General features: G+C 37.9%; 1 protein-coding gene across 1 annotated transcript in view; it reads right to left on the bottom strand.

The window, feature by feature from the left end:
- The window catches only part of TEX15 (testis expressed 15, meiosis and synapsis associated), a 44,397-nt gene extending 29,969 nt beyond the window's left edge, over positions 1 to 14,428 (bottom strand). The window contains exons 1-2 of the mRNA XM_036458310.2: positions 14,179 to 14,428; positions 9,438 to 9,603 (exon numbers count right to left, since the gene is read on the bottom strand). Coding sequence (XP_036314203.2) covers positions 9,438 to 9,603; positions 14,179 to 14,317 — 305 coding nt within the window. The 5' untranslated portion in view covers positions 14,318 to 14,428. The remainder of the gene's footprint in view (positions 1 to 9,437; positions 9,604 to 14,178) is intronic.
- Positions 14,429 to 17,919: the final 3,491 nt, after the last annotated feature.

Raw genomic sequence — 17,919 nt, 5'->3', positions numbered from 1 at the left:
GAGAGAGAGAGAGGAAGGGAGTGGGAGAGAATCACTGATTGGCTGCCTTCTGCATGCTCCCCAGTGGGGATCAAGTGGGCTCTTGACAGGAATTGAACCTGGGACTCTTCAATCCACAGGCCAATGCTCTATCCATTGAACCAAACCAAAAAGGGTCTTAAGAATAAATTTAACCAAGGTGGTGAAAGATCTATAAACCCCAAACTATTGGATACCTATGAAAGAAATAGAAACACACACACACACACACACACACACACACACACACAAAAAGTGGCAAGATAATCCCATGTTCATAGGTTGGAAGGGTTAAAATGTCAATTGATAAAATGTCAATACTACCCAAAACCATATAAAGATTAAATGCGATCTTCATCAAATTTCCAATGGCATTTTTTCATAGAAATAGAACAGAAAATATTAAAATGTGTATGGAATTACAAAAGACTCTGAATAAACAAAGAATCTTGAGAAAGAACAAAGCTGAAGGCATCACACTTCCTAATTTTAAATTATATTACAAAGATACAGTAATTAAAACAGTATGGAGTGGCATAAAACACACATAAACCAATGGAACAGAATCAAGAGCCTAGAAATAAATCTGTGCAAATACTGTCAACTAATATTTGATAAGGGAGCCACAAATACTCAAAGGAGAAGGGTAGTCTCTTCAATGAATGGATATCCATATGCTAAATAACAAGGCTGGATCCCTATCTTATACCACTCATAAAGCTGAACTCTAAATAGACTCAGACTCGAAGCCATAAAACTCCTAGAAGAAAACATAGAGAAAAGCTCCTTAACAAAGGCCTTGACAAAAAATGTTTTTGGATATGACACCAAAAGCACAAGTGGGAATACCTCAAACTAAAGTGCTTTGCATAGCAAATACAATAGAAACAACTGGTAAAAGGAAAAGACAAACTGGAATGGGGAAAATATTTGCAAACCATATATCTGATTAAGGGGTTAATATAAAAAATACCTAAGGGATATATACAACTCAATGGCTAAAACACCGACAATCTGATTTAAAAACAGGCAGATAATTTTTTTTTTTGTAAAATAGATTTTTATTGATTTCAGAGAGGAAGGGAGAGGGAGAGAGAGATAGAAACATCAATGATGAGAGAGAATCATTGACTGGCTGCCTCCTGCACGCCCCCCACTGGGGATCAAGACTGCAACCCAGGTATGTGCCCTGATTGGTGACCTCCTGCTTCATAGGTCGACACTCAACCACCTAGCCATGCTAGTAGGGTAGTCAGAGAATTTCAGTAAAAACATTTTTACCAATAAAATGTATAAATATCACTAATCATCAGTAAATTACATATAAAAACCACAGGATATTATCTCACACCTGTGAGAATGGCTGTTCTCAAAAAGACAAGAGAACAAGTGTTGGTGAGGATACAGAGAAAAGGGAACCATCACACATTGTTGATGGGAATATAAATTGATTGGTATAGTCACTATGGAAAACGACATGGACATTCTTTTAAAAAAATCTATTTTTATTGATTTCAGAGAGGTTGCGAGAGGAGAGAGACATAGAAACATCAATGATGAGTCATTGATTGGCTGCCTCCTGCCAGTCCCTACTGGGGATCGAGCCCCCAACCCAAGCATTTGCCCTTGACTGGAATCAAACCCGGGACTCTTCAGTCCCCAGGCCGAGGCTCTGTACATATAATGATATATTATATTATCCACCCATAAAAAAGGAAATCCTTCCATTTTTGACAACACAGTTTGATCTTGAGAGCATTCTTTCAAGCAAAATAAGTCAGAAAGAGAAAGACAAATGCCATTATGATCTCATATGTGGAACCTAAAAACACCCAACTCATAGAGACAGAGTAGAACGGTGGCTGTCAGAGCCTGAGAGTGAGGGCAATGGGAAAATGTTGGTGAAGGTACAGACTCTCAGTTATAAGTTCTGAGGATCTAAGTTACATCATGGCAACTATCGTTAACAAGACTGAATTGTAAACTTGAAAGTTGCTGTAAGAATAGAGCTTTAGCCCTTGCTGAGCCAAACCAGCTAGGGCAGTGGTCGGCAAACTCATTAGTCATCAGAGCCAAATATCAACAGTACGATTGAAATTTCTTTTGAGAGCCAAAATTTTTAAACTTAAACTTCTTATAACGCTACTTCTTCAAAATTGGCTTGCCTGGGCCATGGTATTTTTGTGGGAGAGCCACATTCAAGGGACCAAAGAGCCGCACGTGGCTTGCGAGCTTTGGTTTGCTGACCACTGAGCTAGGGCAACATGGAAATTAAAAAAAAAAAAAAAGTAAAATAGAAGCACCATAGGATAGAGCAATTCCACTTCTGAGTATGTATCTGAAGATGAAATCACTATCTCAAAGAAATATCTGCATTAACCATTTTCATTTTGGCAGTATTAACAACAGCCACCACATGGAAATAATCCACGTGTCCATCCACAGATGAACTGATAAAGAAAATGTGGTATACTGCACATACAATGATATGTTATCCAGCTATACAAAAAGGAAATCCTTTCATTTTTGACAACACAGATTGATCTTGAGAGAATTCTTTCAAGCAAAATAAGTCAGAAAGAGAAAGACAAATACCATTATAATCTCCTATTGGAATCTAAAAACATCCAGCTCATAGAGACAGAGCAGAATGGTGGCTGTCAGAGCCTGAGAGTGAGGGCGATGGGAAAATGTTGGTGAAGGTACAGACTTTATAAGTGCTGAGGATATAAGTGCTGAGGATCTAAGTTACATCATGGCAACTATCGTTATCAAGACTGAATTGTAATCTTGAAAGCTGCTGTAAGAATAGAGCTTTAGCCCTTGCTGGTGTGGCTCAGCTGATTGGAGCATCATCCCACACTGAAAGGTCGAGGGTTTGATTCCCAGTTAGGGCACATATCTAAGTTTTGGGTTTGATTCCTGACAGTCAGGGTACGTACAGGAGGAAACCAATCAATGTTTCCCTCTCACATCAATCTTTTTCTCTCCCCTCCCTTCCTCTCTCTAAAACAATAAAGTCAATAAAAACATAAACTCGAGAGAACTTTAATGGTTTTATTATACCAACAAAATGGTAATTAGGTGAGGTAAAGAATGTCTTATCTAACCTCACTGTGGTAAACATTTTGCAGTCCTATATAATAAAAGGCTAATATGCAAATTGTCCCCTCGACCAGGAGTTCGACCAGGGGGTGGGGCCAGCCAGCCAACCACCTGCGGACCCTCTCCCTGGCCAGCCCCCAATTCATGCACTGGTCCTCTCATGTGTATATATATATGTAAGTGCATCAAATCATCACTGTACACCATAAGCTTAGACAATGTTATGTCAGTTATCTATAATAATCTATAATAATAATAATAAAAGTATAATATGCTCATTAGACTGGAAGTCCTTCGGGACGAAGGTGGGACTGCGAGGGAAGCCCAGGTCCTGGGTGCCAGAGGTAAGCTGGTGCTGGCAGCCGGAGGAAGGAAGGCCTACTCTTGCACGAATTTTGTGCATGGGTCCTCCAGTATTTTTAAAAAATATATTTTATTGATTTTTAACAGAGAGGAAGGGAGAGGGATAGAGAGTTAGAAACATTGATGAGAGAGAAACATCAACCAGCTGCCTCCTGCACATCACCCTACTGGGGATGTGCCCGAAACCAAGGTACATGCCCTTGACTGGAATCGAACCTGGGACCCTTCAGTCCGCAGGCCGACGCTCTATCCACTGAGCCAAACCGGTTAGGGCAGTCCTCTAGTATTTTAATAAATCTGTTAAAAAAAAAAAAAAAGGAAATTTTCTAATTCACACAAAAGGTAATAGTGTATTCGTTTTCCATTGTTGCTGTAAAAAACTACCAGAAGTAAAATATACACATACACACACACACACACACCCCTCAAAAAAACCCCAAACCTACCAGAAATGTAGATTTAAAACAAACCAAATTCATTATCTTACAGTTATGTAGGTCACAGCCCAATATGGGTCTCATTAGGCTAAAATCAAGGTATCATCTGGGTTTGCGTTCCTTTCTCAAGCTCAAAGGGAGGATCATGCTGGCACAAGTCAGTTCCTTAGAGTTGGAGGACTGACATCCGTTTCCTTGCTGTTGGCTGAAGGCTGTTCCCAAATTCCAGAAGTTACCTGCTTTCCTTGGCTCAGAATGCCTTCCCTCCATCGTTAAAGCCAGCAAAAGCAGGCCGAGTCCCCCTCATACAACTTTCAGAACCACTTACCGTATTTTTCGGACCATAAGACGCTCCGGACCATAAGACGCACCAGTTTTTAGAGAAGGGAAATGAAGAAAAAAAGATTCTGAAACAAATAGTATCCTAAAATATTTTATGTGCATTAAAACCCAACATCACAGTCATAAACACATGTAATCAACCCTGTAAAGTAAACAGCAGCATTTAGAACCATTTTAGAGCCGGGCAAGCACACAGAGACCACACAGAGCCAGGCAAGTAAAAAAACTTTTTTTTAAAAGTATATGTGTAGGCTATATTTGGACCATAAGACGCAGGGACTTCCCCCCCCCACTTCTGGGGGGAAAAAAGTGCATCTTATGGTCCGAAAAATACGGTACATTTTCCTTCAGCCTACCCGAGGTATGTAAAAGCCCATCGAAGCCAGGAGGGCAGACACCACTGCTTTCTCCATCTGGTCCTACTGCTTGGAGGTTCAGACTTTATGGCCCAGGATCTGGTCTTTTTCTAGAGAGCACTGGCTCGATAAAACCTGTCTTTTTAAGAAAACTTTAACAGTCAAAATTTTTGTGTAACAAACCTATAATAAATAGATTTGGATATCAGTAATCCATCAAAGACAAGGGGAATGGAACAAAGAATCCTTTAGGCTAAGTATGTAAGAGGATTTAGAATCCTTAAATCAGGGAGATCACAGTCTACTCGTTTGATTACCCTTCATACACAAGCTTCTAACACACACACACTTTCACAATGCTCATGCTCACACCAAACACCTTCTGTCCACTTCGCAAAAGGGAGTAAGCCAAAGTCTCATTCAGTTATGGAAGTTAACTTCAGATCCACAATGGGAGTCATACGCTTTCATTTCCAACAGGGGTGGGTATATAGATCCATAGAGTCAACACGAGGCAATAAATGGCTACCAAATTATCTACACCCAAAATACACTGATGGAGAAAAAATTAGGACGACTATATTTAAATTCAGAAAAGTGATGAACGACACAAAAATGGGCAGTGCTAACTGGCCCTTAGCACAAAGCATACGTATATCCTTTTAAAAAGAAGTAGCTAGAATTCTTTGCCCTCAACATTCCAAAGGTTAGTAACCACAGCAAAATCTTGTTTAGACAATGGTTGTGATTAGCAATTGGTCTCCTGGCAACAAGCCTTTCAAACCTTTTCATACCCCATGACCTGCATTTGGAGTGGCCCTTACCTATTCCAATTTGATACAACCAGTTTCTTCTCCCAAATTGCACTGAAAATATTTTTACTATAAAAACCTGAATAATTTCACTTGCCAGCTAGGAAGTCCTCAAAAGGAGGTTTATGGGAAAGGCAGAAGGCAATATGTTTGTGCTTTGTGGCTCACGTATCTCCCATTAAATCTTTCCCTTTAAACTCCTGTTGACATTAACTCTGGAAAAAAAGTAATTCCTCTCCTCAAGTTCATTTTGCAAAGCTGATCTGTGAAACTGATGGGGAAAATAAAACATTTTTGAAGGGGGCTAGCCATCTGGATCTGCGCCAGGAACCTAACCTACAATCACTGCCTCTTTCTCCACAATTTGGTTTTGCAAGACCTGTTTACCTAAGAACTCCCACTTTCCAGAGGCCATAAACCATGAACAATATACAACCCCCAGAGGGGGTTATCAGCGCTGACACCAGGCCAAGCCTTTAGATGTGTCACAGCCCCCATCCCAACCCACAGGGGGGCAGGGGGGAGTGTCCTGAAGTCCCATCCATATTTTCGGGACAAAGACATCAAAGGGTATAAAGGGAGAGCTTCCTCCATATTGTTTTTTGCTCAGGATTTGGAGAACTGAAACATCTGAAAATAAAGTTTTTCCTGTATCTCTGGGTACTCCTGCCTATTTTTCGGTTGCCTGGGAAATTCTGTAACAAAACTAGGCCATAAGCAGAAATGCTCTTTCTGACCAGATGTGAACTTTTAAGGCTTCTTGGATCCAATTAGAAAATGGACAAAGCACTTCAACACCCTGAATTTTCTGTACATTCCACAATCCCCCCCCCCCCCCCCCCAACCACAGCCATATATGTCTGTGTCCTAAAGTATAAGGGAATATCATGAACTTCCCATCTGGGAACAGTGGGTTTCCTTTTTAAAAAAATATATTTTATTGATTTTTTACGGAGAGGGATAGTTAGAAACATCAATGAAAGAGAAACATTGATCAACCACAGCATCAAGCTGGGTACTGATCTTCTTTAAAATGATATCCTTTGATATATTTACTAGAAGCCCGGTGCACTAAATTCATGCATGGGGGTGTTTGTCCCTCAGCCCAGCCTGCACCCTCTCCAATCTGGGATCCCTCTAACAATCCAGGACTGCTGGCTCCCAACCTCTCATCTGCCTGCCTGCCTGATTGCCCCTAATCACTTCTGTCTGCCAGCCTGATCAATGCCTAATTGCTCCCCTACTGGCCCAATCACCCCTTACTGTCCTTCCCTTCAGACCTGGTCACCCCAATTGCCTTCCCCTGCTGGCCTGGTAACCCCAAACTGCCCTCCCTTGCCAGCCTGGTCATTCCTAACTGTTCTCCCCTACAGGCTTGGTCACCCCCAACTGCCCTCCTCTGCTGGCCTGGTTCCTCCCAACTTCCCTTCCCTGCAGGCCTGATCACCCCAACTGCTATCCCCTTCAGGCCTGATTCCCCCCCCTCCCCCAAAGTGCCCTCCCCTGCAGGTCTGGTCCCCCCCAACTGCCATCCCCTGCCTGCCATCTTGTGGTGGCTATCTTGTGTCCACTTGGGGGCAGCCATCCTGTGTGTTGGAGTGATGATCAATTTGCATATTACTCTTTTATTAGATAGGATGATGTTTAAAGGTAAGTTATTGTAAAACAGAAAAGGATCAAACTGTTATAAGTAAGGTAATGGACTTAAGAATTCAGTTTCTCTTTTACTCATTAAGACGGGCTCAAGTTTCCTTATTCTTCACAACATCTCTCAAGATTTTTTGGACGAATAATCAATCTCTCACCTGTACACCTATATCTTTATTAAAACATTATATTTAGCTGGACATCTTCTCCATTAGAATGTAAGTTCTTTAAGGCTGAGGAGAAAACATTTTTCTCTAATGATATCAAAGACAGTATTTTCCACCTGCAGTTGGGGATCCGTATATGAGGAGGGTCAACTGTAGAGGTGGTCAGTGTCCCAATCCCAATATTGTTCAAAGGTAAACTGTGATATCTGAAATGGTAGGCACCCAATTGTTTAATGAATGATTGAATACATATTTAGATTAATGTGTTCTTGCTGCTTTCACAAGTGGTAGATGGCATATAGATAAGAAAAGAAGATTGGTATCTTTTTGTAGCAACTTTATTTTGCTGAGACCATAGATTTAAAAACTCCTCTAAGGGAAAGGATAAAAAGAAAAGCCAGAAGCAATCAATAATGTTATTGTTTTCTTTTTTCATTATATTATTCTGTTAACCATTCTTATTTACTTACCCTTTTGTTTTTCTTTTCTACCTGTGGCTTACCACTTACTTAAGGGAACTTCCTATCATTTTTTTTAACGTATAAAATTAGGCTAGGTTAAATAAAAATTCAACCTAATTTAATAATTAAGTGCCCCTGTTTTGCCAGACTCAGTTTCATATTGTGAACACAAAAACATATAAAATGAAACTCACAATGTAGCAGGGAAATGAGACAAAACCAATGTATTGTGGTTAGTTCTATAAAACCAATATAAAGTTCTATAGGAAACAAGTGAGTCTATCTAATTGGGCTAGAAATCAATATATCCTATGCCTGTTGGTCATTTAAAATGATTAACATGTCTTGCATTGTTGGGTAGTTGTTCTAATTTTTCTGAAATATTCACAAGGAGAAATAACAGGTTGAAAATAAAATGTTGCATGGTGGTGTTGGTGGTGAAATGCTTAAAAGAACCAAAATCAAGGAACAATGCCAAAAATTTATTTTTGATGAAACTGTTACTTCTATTTGCAAGGGGTAGGATATATCCACTCCATTTTACTTTTTCTCAAAACTGGAATTTTTAGATAAAAAGAATATACCATCAACTAATTCTATCATTTCCATAAGTTCTCCCCAAAAACCACTGAGTGGGACCACATGTGTGAGTCAAGAAGAAGTGATCCTAAAACTAAAAAGGAAACCCCAAACATTTCAAAATGTGTTCTAAGAATGGGTCTATCCACTTTTAAGGTAAATGGTGAAGGAGGCAAGTTCAGATAATGAAAAAATTAAACTAAGTTTTGTTCACATAGGATCTATACCTATAAGTATAAAATGTTTACCATGAGAACGTTGCATATGCTCTGGTTCTTATCAAAATAACAGAATGGAATGTGCCTTCCCAAAAAAGAGGTGTATTTAAAAAAAAATTAAAGTGTCAACAATAGTGATTTTAGTGGAATAGTTGGAAACAGCCAGGTATTATCTTGCCTCATAAAAATATCAACTCAGTCTTTGAAGGGTTAAGTCAAGAAAGAAGTTATGTTTTAAATATTTTAGCCGTTGTTTTATATAGCAAGAGACACAAAAAAATCTACAAGACTGATGCTTAATGAATGTGTTGATGTATGCTTCTGAAAATTTTACCAAGATTAAAAAGTTAGGAATGTCTGAAATCTAGCTAATCTTATATAATAAAAGGCTATTATGCAAATAGACTGAAGGGCAGAAAGATCAGTCGCTATGATGTACACTGACCACCCGGGGGAAGATGCTCAACACAGGAGCTGCTCCCTGGTGGTCAGTGCACTTCCACAAGGGGAGTGCCTCTCAGCCAGAAGCCGGGCTCATAGCTGGCGAGTGCACTAAAGACCCCTCAGGGGATGTCCGCCTGCCAGCTTAGGCCCACTCCTGCTAAGCTGACAGGCAGACATTCTCTGAGGGGTCCTGGATTGTGAGAGGAAGCAGGCCAGGCTGAGGGACACCCCACCTCACCCCCTGTGCAAGAATGTCGTGCACCAGGCCTCTAGTTAATGTATAAAACTCACTAACCAAATCTCACATTTAGCTTTTGACTATCACAAAAGTCTGTAAGAAGGCAACAAAATAATGAATAAACAAAATCTGTACTTATTTTCTTAGTAATATTTATAAAACCTCAAATGGTAGAAATAACAAATTCATAGAAGACTTTATAGTAAAAACAAAACGAAACCTCAAACTTCTTTAGGTCATAGTAACTTACCTCTTAGAAGTAAAACTTCTTTCCAGATCCTTATTGTGAACTAGTTTTGTATCCCCAAATTGCCATGACGACTGTAGATCACACCTTACATCAAGCCGGCACTGATTAAGAGTGTCGTGTATGAAACTATACTCTCTAGTATTGGTGAAACAAGATGACAAGTAAACTAAAGATAAAGAAAAGGGCAAGTGGTTTGTGTTTAAAATTACATCCTTGTACAATGACAACTGCATTTCTGATATACGACACAAAATAAATCAAATACTTAAGATTTTTCCTTTCTTCTGCTTGTTTTGGGTTTATCCCGTTACTAGAGACCAGATGCACAAAATTTGTACAAGGGTAGGCCTTCCTTCCCCTGACTGCCAGCACCGGCTTCCCTCTGGCTGCCAGCACCTAGGACCTGGGCTTCCCTCTGGCTGCCAGCACCTAGGACCTGGGCTTCCCTCTGGCTGCCAGCACCCAGGCTTCCCCCGGTTGCCAGCTGCCAGCAGCCAGTCCCACCCCCCGCCTGCACCTGCCTTGGCCTGGCATTGTCCCTTGACCTGGCATTGTCCGCATCTGTTGCCACTTCTCCCTTCCCCCTCGATTGATTGGTGGCCTGGGCCTCCCTCTGTGGGGTGATCGTGGGGCAATGGCGGGCCCTCCTGACCAACCACATCGCACCCACCTTGGCTGGCCTGTCGCCAGTACGTTCCATAACATGGTCGTCCAGGTGGTCATTCTGCTGTTTGGTTGATTTGCATATTACATTTTTTTTATTATAGATTCTTTTTCTAATTTCTTAAAGTAGAAGCTTAGATGACCTTCCCATTCTCTAATGTAAGTACTTAGTGCTGTAAATTTGTGAGCAATGCTCTGTCCTTCAAATTTTAATATGTTGCAATTTCATTCAGTTTAATGTTATTTTTATTTTCTCTTGGAATCTCATGAATATTTAGAAATATGCTGTTTACTTTCCATGTGCTTGGAAATGTTAATTTCTAGTTTTCATGTGGTCAGAGAATATATTTGTATGACTTCAATTCCCTTAAATGTGTTAAAATATGTTTCATGCACCAATGTACTATCTTGAGTATCAAATGGCAGCTTAAAAAAATGTTTCCTCTGCTGTTGGGTAATGTGAAAACATCAATTAGATCCTGTTGTCTGACACTATTTAGTTCTTCTATGTCTTTGCCGATTTTCTGTGCCAGTAGTTCTATCAATGGTTGGGAGAGGAAAGCTAAAGTCTTTATAATTCTGGGTTTGTCCCTTTCTACTTTCAGTTCTATCAATTTTGCTTCATGTATTTTGAAGCTCTGTAGTTTGGTGAATACACATTTAGGATTGTTATTATTAGTGCTGTGAACCTTTCATTATTATGCAATATCCCCTTCTTTCCCTGGTTATTTTTGTCCCTCTGAAGTTTATTTTATCTGATACTCAACAGTCATTCCTGCTTTATTTTGATTGGTTGCATAGCCTGTATTTCTCCATGTATTTATTTCCAACCAAACTGTTGCACTGTATGTGAAATAGATTTGATAGTATATAGTTGGTTCACATTTTTTTTTAAATCCACTGTTTCAACCTCCGTCTTCAGTGTATTTAGATAATTTACACTTAATATAATTAATGTTAAAGCTTAAACCTGCCATTTAACTGTTTATTTTTCTCTCAGCTACTTAATTCTGTTTCATTTCCCTGCATTCCTGTGGGTTACTTGAACATTTTTAAAATTCCACTTTTATTACAAAGTTTTAATTCTGATTCACATGAAGTTGTAATACACAGTGCAGAAAGATTCTATTAGCCCATTTACCCTGTTTCCTTCAATGGTAACATCTTGCTTCATAATTGTCTTAAATAATTTCCTCTATATTCACTGAGAATGTCAGAAAATGTTATAATTTTTGATCCAACTGTCAAACATAATAAAAAACCTCAAGAGGAGTTCAGCTGGCATGGCTCAGTGGTTGAGCATAGACTTTTGAACCGGAGGTCATGGTTCGATTCCTGGTCAAGGCATATGCTTGGGTTTTGGGCTCAATCCCATTGTGGGGTGTGCAGGAGGCAGCTGATCAATGATTCTTTCTCATCATTAATGTTTTTATCTCTCTCTCATTCTCCCTTAATCTCTGAAATCAATAAAAATATATAAAAAGAAAAGAAACCTCAGGAGTAGAATGATCTATAATAATAAAAGGGTTATATGCTAATTAGACAGGACAGCCGAATGACCTTTCAGACGTCCTTCTAGATGAAGCCAAAGCTGCGAGGGTTAAGGAAGCTGCTGCAGCTGCAAAGGCTGAGCCTGTTGCACAAATTTCATGCATCAGGCCTCCAGTCTACTATATTTCTCTATATTTTTATTCTTTCTAATGTTCTCCCTTTTTCTTAATATTCACAGTTTCTTTCGTCATTTTCTGTTTGGATAACTTTGTTTAGCCATTCTTTTCGGATGTATCTGCTGATGAAAAATTCTCAGTTTTACTTTTTTGGTGAATGTTTATTTCACTTCTCGAAGGATATTTTTTTGCTGGGTACAAAATGCTGGATTGACATTTTTATTCCTACACTTGAAAAAATGTTGACCATTTCTTCTGGGCTCCATGATTTCTACTGAAAAATCTACTGTCAGTTAAATAATTTTTCTTCTATAGATAACATGTAGATTCAAGTTTCAAGATTTTTTCTGTAGTTAGTTTTCAGAAGTTTGATTATGATGCACCATGACATGGACTTCTTGGGGTTTATCTTGTTTAGGGTTTATACATCTTTCTGAATGTATAGTTTTATGCTTTTTGCCAAATTTGGGATATTTTCAGCCAATATTTCTTCAAATATTTTTTCAACTCCACACTTTTTCTCTTCTATTTCTGGAACTCCAAGGATAAAGATGTTAGGTCTTTTATTATTATTCCACTGCCCCCTATTGCTCCATTAAATTTTTCTGTTTTCTCTATTTTGTTCAAGCTGGATTCTTATTGCTATATCTTCAAATTTGCTGATTCTTTCCAATATCTTTGCAATTCTTCTCTGGACCCCATCCAAATAAGTTTTTATATAAATTGTTGTATTTTTCAGTTCCAAAACTTATACTTGGTTCCTTATTACATTTTCCATTTATCCGCTGATTTTCTATTTTTAAAAATTTGTTTCAAGAGTGTTTATACTTGCTTGTCGAAACATCATTATTATGGCTGCTTTAAAAGTTTTGTCAGATAGCTAAAACCGGTTTGGCTCAGTGGTAGAGCGTTGGTCTTCTGACGGAAAGGTCCCAGGTTCGATTCCGGTCAAGGGCATGTACGTTGGTTGCGGGCACATCACCGGTAGGGGGTGTGCAAGAGGCAGCTGGTCAATGTTTCTTTCTCATTGATGCTTCTAGCTCTCTATCTCTCCCCCTTCCTCTCTGTAAAAAATCAATAAAATATATTTAAAAAAAAAGTCATGTCAGATAATTTAAATATTTGTTTTATCTTTGCTGGCTTCTGTTGATGATCCTGTCTCATTCAAGTTGAGGTTTTCCTGGGTGGTGATAAGGTAAGTAATTTTTATATTATATTTTGGCCCTGGCCAGTGTGGCTCAGTTGGAGCATCATCCATTACACCAAAAGGTCACGAGTTCGATTCCTGATCAGGACACATACGTAGGTTGCGGGTTTTGTTCCTGGTTGGGGCACGTACAAGGTGCAACCAATGATGTTTCTCAAATCAATGTTTCTCTCTCCCTTCTTCTCTCTAAATAATCAATAAACATATCCCAGGGTGAGGATTAAAAAAAATTACATTTTGGTCATTTTAGTGTTGTCAAGCGACTCTGGATTACATTTAATCTTGTTTTAACAAGCCTCTACTAAAACTGAACTGGTAGAAGAGTGTGCCAATAGGGAAATGGGGGGTGCTGAATCTTCACAATCAGGCAGGGTTGAAGTCCTGGCTTTCCAATCCACTGATGCCCTGGGGGGATTCCCTGTTAACCATGACAAGGTGGTGCAAGTCCACTTTCTTACTCAGCCTCCACTGACACCGTGGGAGGCAGACAGTTGCCTTGTTACTGGTGGGTGTAATAGATTTCTATGTTCCCTACTTGGTCTTTACTGACTCTAGTCCCAATGAGGAGCGATTCATCACCACAGGGCAGGCGTAAAAGTTCACTGACACTGCAAGGGCAGGGGATGGCAGGGAGGAGAACTTGTTGCTGCCACGAAGGGGACAGACATAGGTGGAAGTTTATGCCTCTACTTACCTTTACTGACAAAGATATAGGGGCTAAGCTGCCCCCACCAACCTATTATTTTGCAGGAGTAGGGTTTATCATCAAATAGGCTTCTGCCTTCCTAGGATGTCCCTTTCCCGGTCCTTGGCAACAGAGAACAGACTTTTTTTGGGACTTTTTGGGTCTGTGACAATTGGCATTCCTGAGTTGTGTGCATACCGTCTGAGACATGAAGGAAATAAAAGGAAAATCCAGAGAACTTACTCCTATGTCATTCTTTGAGTCTCTGGGTCCCTAGCCAGTCTGTCATCTTCTCTCCATCTTTTGAAGTCTTCTTATATTTATGAAATCCAGTGTTTTTAGGTGTAGTGAGGAGGGATAGGAGACATGTCTATTCTATTTTGTGCACATGTGTGTGTAAGGCATTAAAGGCCCGACTTAAGCTAATTTTATAGTCAAAATAGAAAATAAACATAAACTAAGCAGAGAAATGTAGTAATAGTTATGAAATAACTTCGTCTTTCATAAAAATATTATTACCTTTCCCAGCTGTCGTCCTAATCTTGGGAATGGTAAATTTCTTCAAAGGATTGTCTTCTACACCAGAAATCAATAAAGATTCACTGGCTGAGTTCATTTTCCACAATGGGTTGTGTTTAGCAATCTCTTTTATTTCCATTTTTTTGGTGGCCTAAAATCAACCCAAAATTATTAAGCAAAAAGTCAATAAAGATATGAGGCAATGGCAATAAAATCATTTAAAAGTTCTTACATGGAATTAAATAAAGCTATATTCTTGGCCACATTGACAACAGGTTTCAATCTCAATTTGCCAGGTTAAATATTTATTTTGTAGTTTCTAATAGACTTTAACTCATGTAATTGGGTAATAAAAAAGCCTCTGTGTTACTGAAAAGCTTAATAATTACAAAACACCTGTGTGTTTTTTTTTTAACTAACATTTGTAAAATTCTTGCCAAATCCTCTACTTCTTACTTTTTTTTTTTTTTTTTTTTTTTTTTTTACCTCTGTGAATAGACAATACTTTATAAATCAGAATCTCTGGAAGAACTTATGAAAGTTGTAAACCAATTATTGTATGGCTAACCCAACAAGTGATGGCCTAAAACAGTTATTCATTGACTGTTGTTCCTAAGAATCACTCTACAAATGGTTTAAGACATCATATATTGTCATTCTAGCAGTAACAAATTCCTTGGCTTCCCTCCTCGCTTCTTTTCCCAAACCCTCTCTCCCCTTCCTTACAATAATTCACTTAAGGAATTCACTTAATTTGATTCTACACCTTTCAAGTAGAATTCATATTGGATATCAAAAGAAAGCTATGGAGCCCACCACGTAAGTGTGAACATGTATTTTTCATACCATTTCACAATCTAGTTAGTTCATGGGCCTCCTGATTGCAACTGACTAGCTCAAACATTACATCATAATCCAAATTAAGAGCTGTCAAAATTCCACAGAAGGATCACAAAGGATAAGATTCTACTGAAGGCTCATGAAGGATTTCCCCCCCAATCCACCCTCCTCCTCCCTTTATGAAAGGTGAGCTTGCACTATCCCAATCATGGATCAGAATAGAAATAGACATCTCCCGGAAGAGAAGAAACTCAAGTCTTTCATCAAGCCACATTGATGGACACTAGTGGTGTTGACTTTTAAGAAGAATATACTGAAAAATCTACCAACTCCAGAGAGAGCTACCAAGAATGACATAGTCACCTGGTAGTTTTACAAGGGGGAAAAAGGGATAATAATTTATTAAAATGACTTATATGACAAAAAACAAAACAAAACACAAACTCTTCAATTAATCATGATCTATGCCTACCCCCCACAAAGGTATATGATCATAAGTTGAAAATACTTTACTTGAAGAGCTACATGCTGTAACAATCCTTAATATTGCTTTTAAATACAGTTAAATTAAATTTTCAGTAAAGGTGAATATTCCAGATATATGTCCTTTTTTTCTAGAATGTTTCTCTAATAGTAATAAAGACAAGGAATTAACTTAATTTGTTCAGAAACACTACCTCAAATTAAGAATAAAATAAGGACACACATTATCATTGCTTCCTTTTAACAGTATGTGAGAGGTGCTCACAATGGCAGAATAAAAAGTATACAGGAACTAAAATGCTAATGGGAAAAGGAAAATGGCTTAGGAACTTCTAGGAGTGAGAAAGAAAGTAAAAGAAAGTTTAATCCTAAATACTACAGATTAAGAATAAATTTTACTTAGAAAGGCAAGTAAACCAAATTAAACTTGGAGAAGCCACTAACTCCCTGTCCAGTGCATTTCTCTGTGTGTATCATTCAGAGACAAATTAGTGGCAAAGGAATAAATCCCTTTAATGTCAATAGGCAAGTCAAAGAACTTTATACCCTCAAAGTCTATTTTAAAAGAATATTTGTACTGAGATTCCTAAGTCTATAATTAAAAGTTAAAGACCTGAATGCTTGAGACTTTTGGTAATAGATTAGAGATTACTAAATTAATCTGCAAAATCTTTTACCTCATTACTATAAGGATCTTTAATAAGAGTACACTGTAAATAGAAATAAAAACAAAATAGTATGTGGTATTTCAACTGAACTTAAAGAGAGTCCTATTAATTAGACTTAACTATCAGTTATGAAAAGGTTTTCTAATATAAGGCAATTTAGGATGACTTTAGATACACGAAGCATTATTGAGAAAGTTTTTTTCAGCCCTCTTTCAAACTTTCACATTAATGAGCTTTTTAACTTACCTTTAACATCTCTAAAAATGTGCTCTCTCTTTAACAAAAAGAAACAATGCCTCGGTTTCAGGATTTTTTGGCAAATAATACTATTATGTTTTAACTTGTACTTACTAATGCCTTTTATTTGTGCCATAAAATACTGACTTTCCACTTATTTCCCATCCCCAAATATACTTACGTAAAAAATAAGTCTATTGTTAAATTACTAAAATATTTTTGTAATTATGGTATGCAGATATGACAAAAATCATTCCTCTTCTAGTAATCTCAGGAAAGAGTTCCTGAAGAATAAATGATGAATAAATAATGCCCTTGGAACTTTAGTCACAAACACATAAATTCTGAGTTCTTGAGAGTTCTAAATACTTGAGACTAAGATTACTTCTTATAAGCAAAAGGGTAAATCAGACCATACGTACAATAAACTAAATATACACTTAGTGACATTAAGCCCACTAAGTGTATATTTATTTTATGTATATATATTTAGTCCAAATTTTTATTGGACAGATCATGGGTTGGCAAAGTATAGCTTGTGGACCAAATCCAACCCACTACCTATTTTTTTAGGGCCCACAAGATTAAGTGATTGGAAAAAAATCAGTAATAATATTTAATGTCACTTAAAATTATATAATATTTAAGGGTCCATAGTTAATGGAACACAGACAGACCTATGAATGCTTTCCTATTATAAAGAGTAAAACTGAATAAATGTGACACAGACACTATGGCCCACGAAGACTAAAATATTTTCTATCTAGCCTTTTACAGAAAGTTTGCTAACTCCTTCTATAGATGAAGCAACTAAGTGTCAAAGAATCAATAAACATAGATCTCATGATATCCATTTCAGGGATTTCTCCTACACTCTCACTGTTGCAATGACCTCTACACTATATTCTGAATTTCATCCCTACCCACTTTGCTTCTCTCTATCCTGCTCAACAGCATTTAAATAGGCTCAAACCTGATCATTAAAAAAACAACAACAACAAAATAAACAAAACCTGCCAGGGTCATATTTAATTTCCACCATCATTACTCTACCTAAACGGCAAGCTTCAGACATCCATGTCCACAACAGTCTCTCTCTCACTCACATTAGAACACTTTTGGTTCGGAACTTACTTGGCCTCTCTACATTGGATACTCGACCAATCAGCTCTTCCTGAGTTTTGTGACTTCATAATCCTGACTTTACATCCACTTCTCAAATAGTACTTTCTTAAGTCTTTTGGTAACTCATCTTTAATTTGCCTTTATTATTGTTATAATTATTTTTTCACTTATATAAGAAAATAATAAAAATTTATTATTTTGTCTTTGCAATCAATAAGAATAGAACCTAGTGGTTTTAATTTTCATTTCTTTTACTATTAGTGGAGACCGAGTCATCTCATTTACTTTTTTTCTGTGAACCAATTGTTTCTTTTTCTCCATTTTTTTGTTTTGCCTAGAAGATGGTCTTTTAGTTAATGATTTGTAAAGACTCTATATAGAAAGTAGT

Source organism: Pipistrellus kuhlii, unplaced genomic scaffold (genome assembly GCF_014108245.1).
Source record: "Pipistrellus kuhlii isolate mPipKuh1 unplaced genomic scaffold, mPipKuh1.p scaffold_m20_p_3, whole genome shotgun sequence".
In the NCBI taxonomy this organism is placed as follows: Eukaryota; Metazoa; Chordata; class Mammalia; order Chiroptera; family Vespertilionidae; genus Pipistrellus; species Pipistrellus kuhlii.
This window is presented reverse-complemented; position numbering and strand designations above follow the sequence as displayed.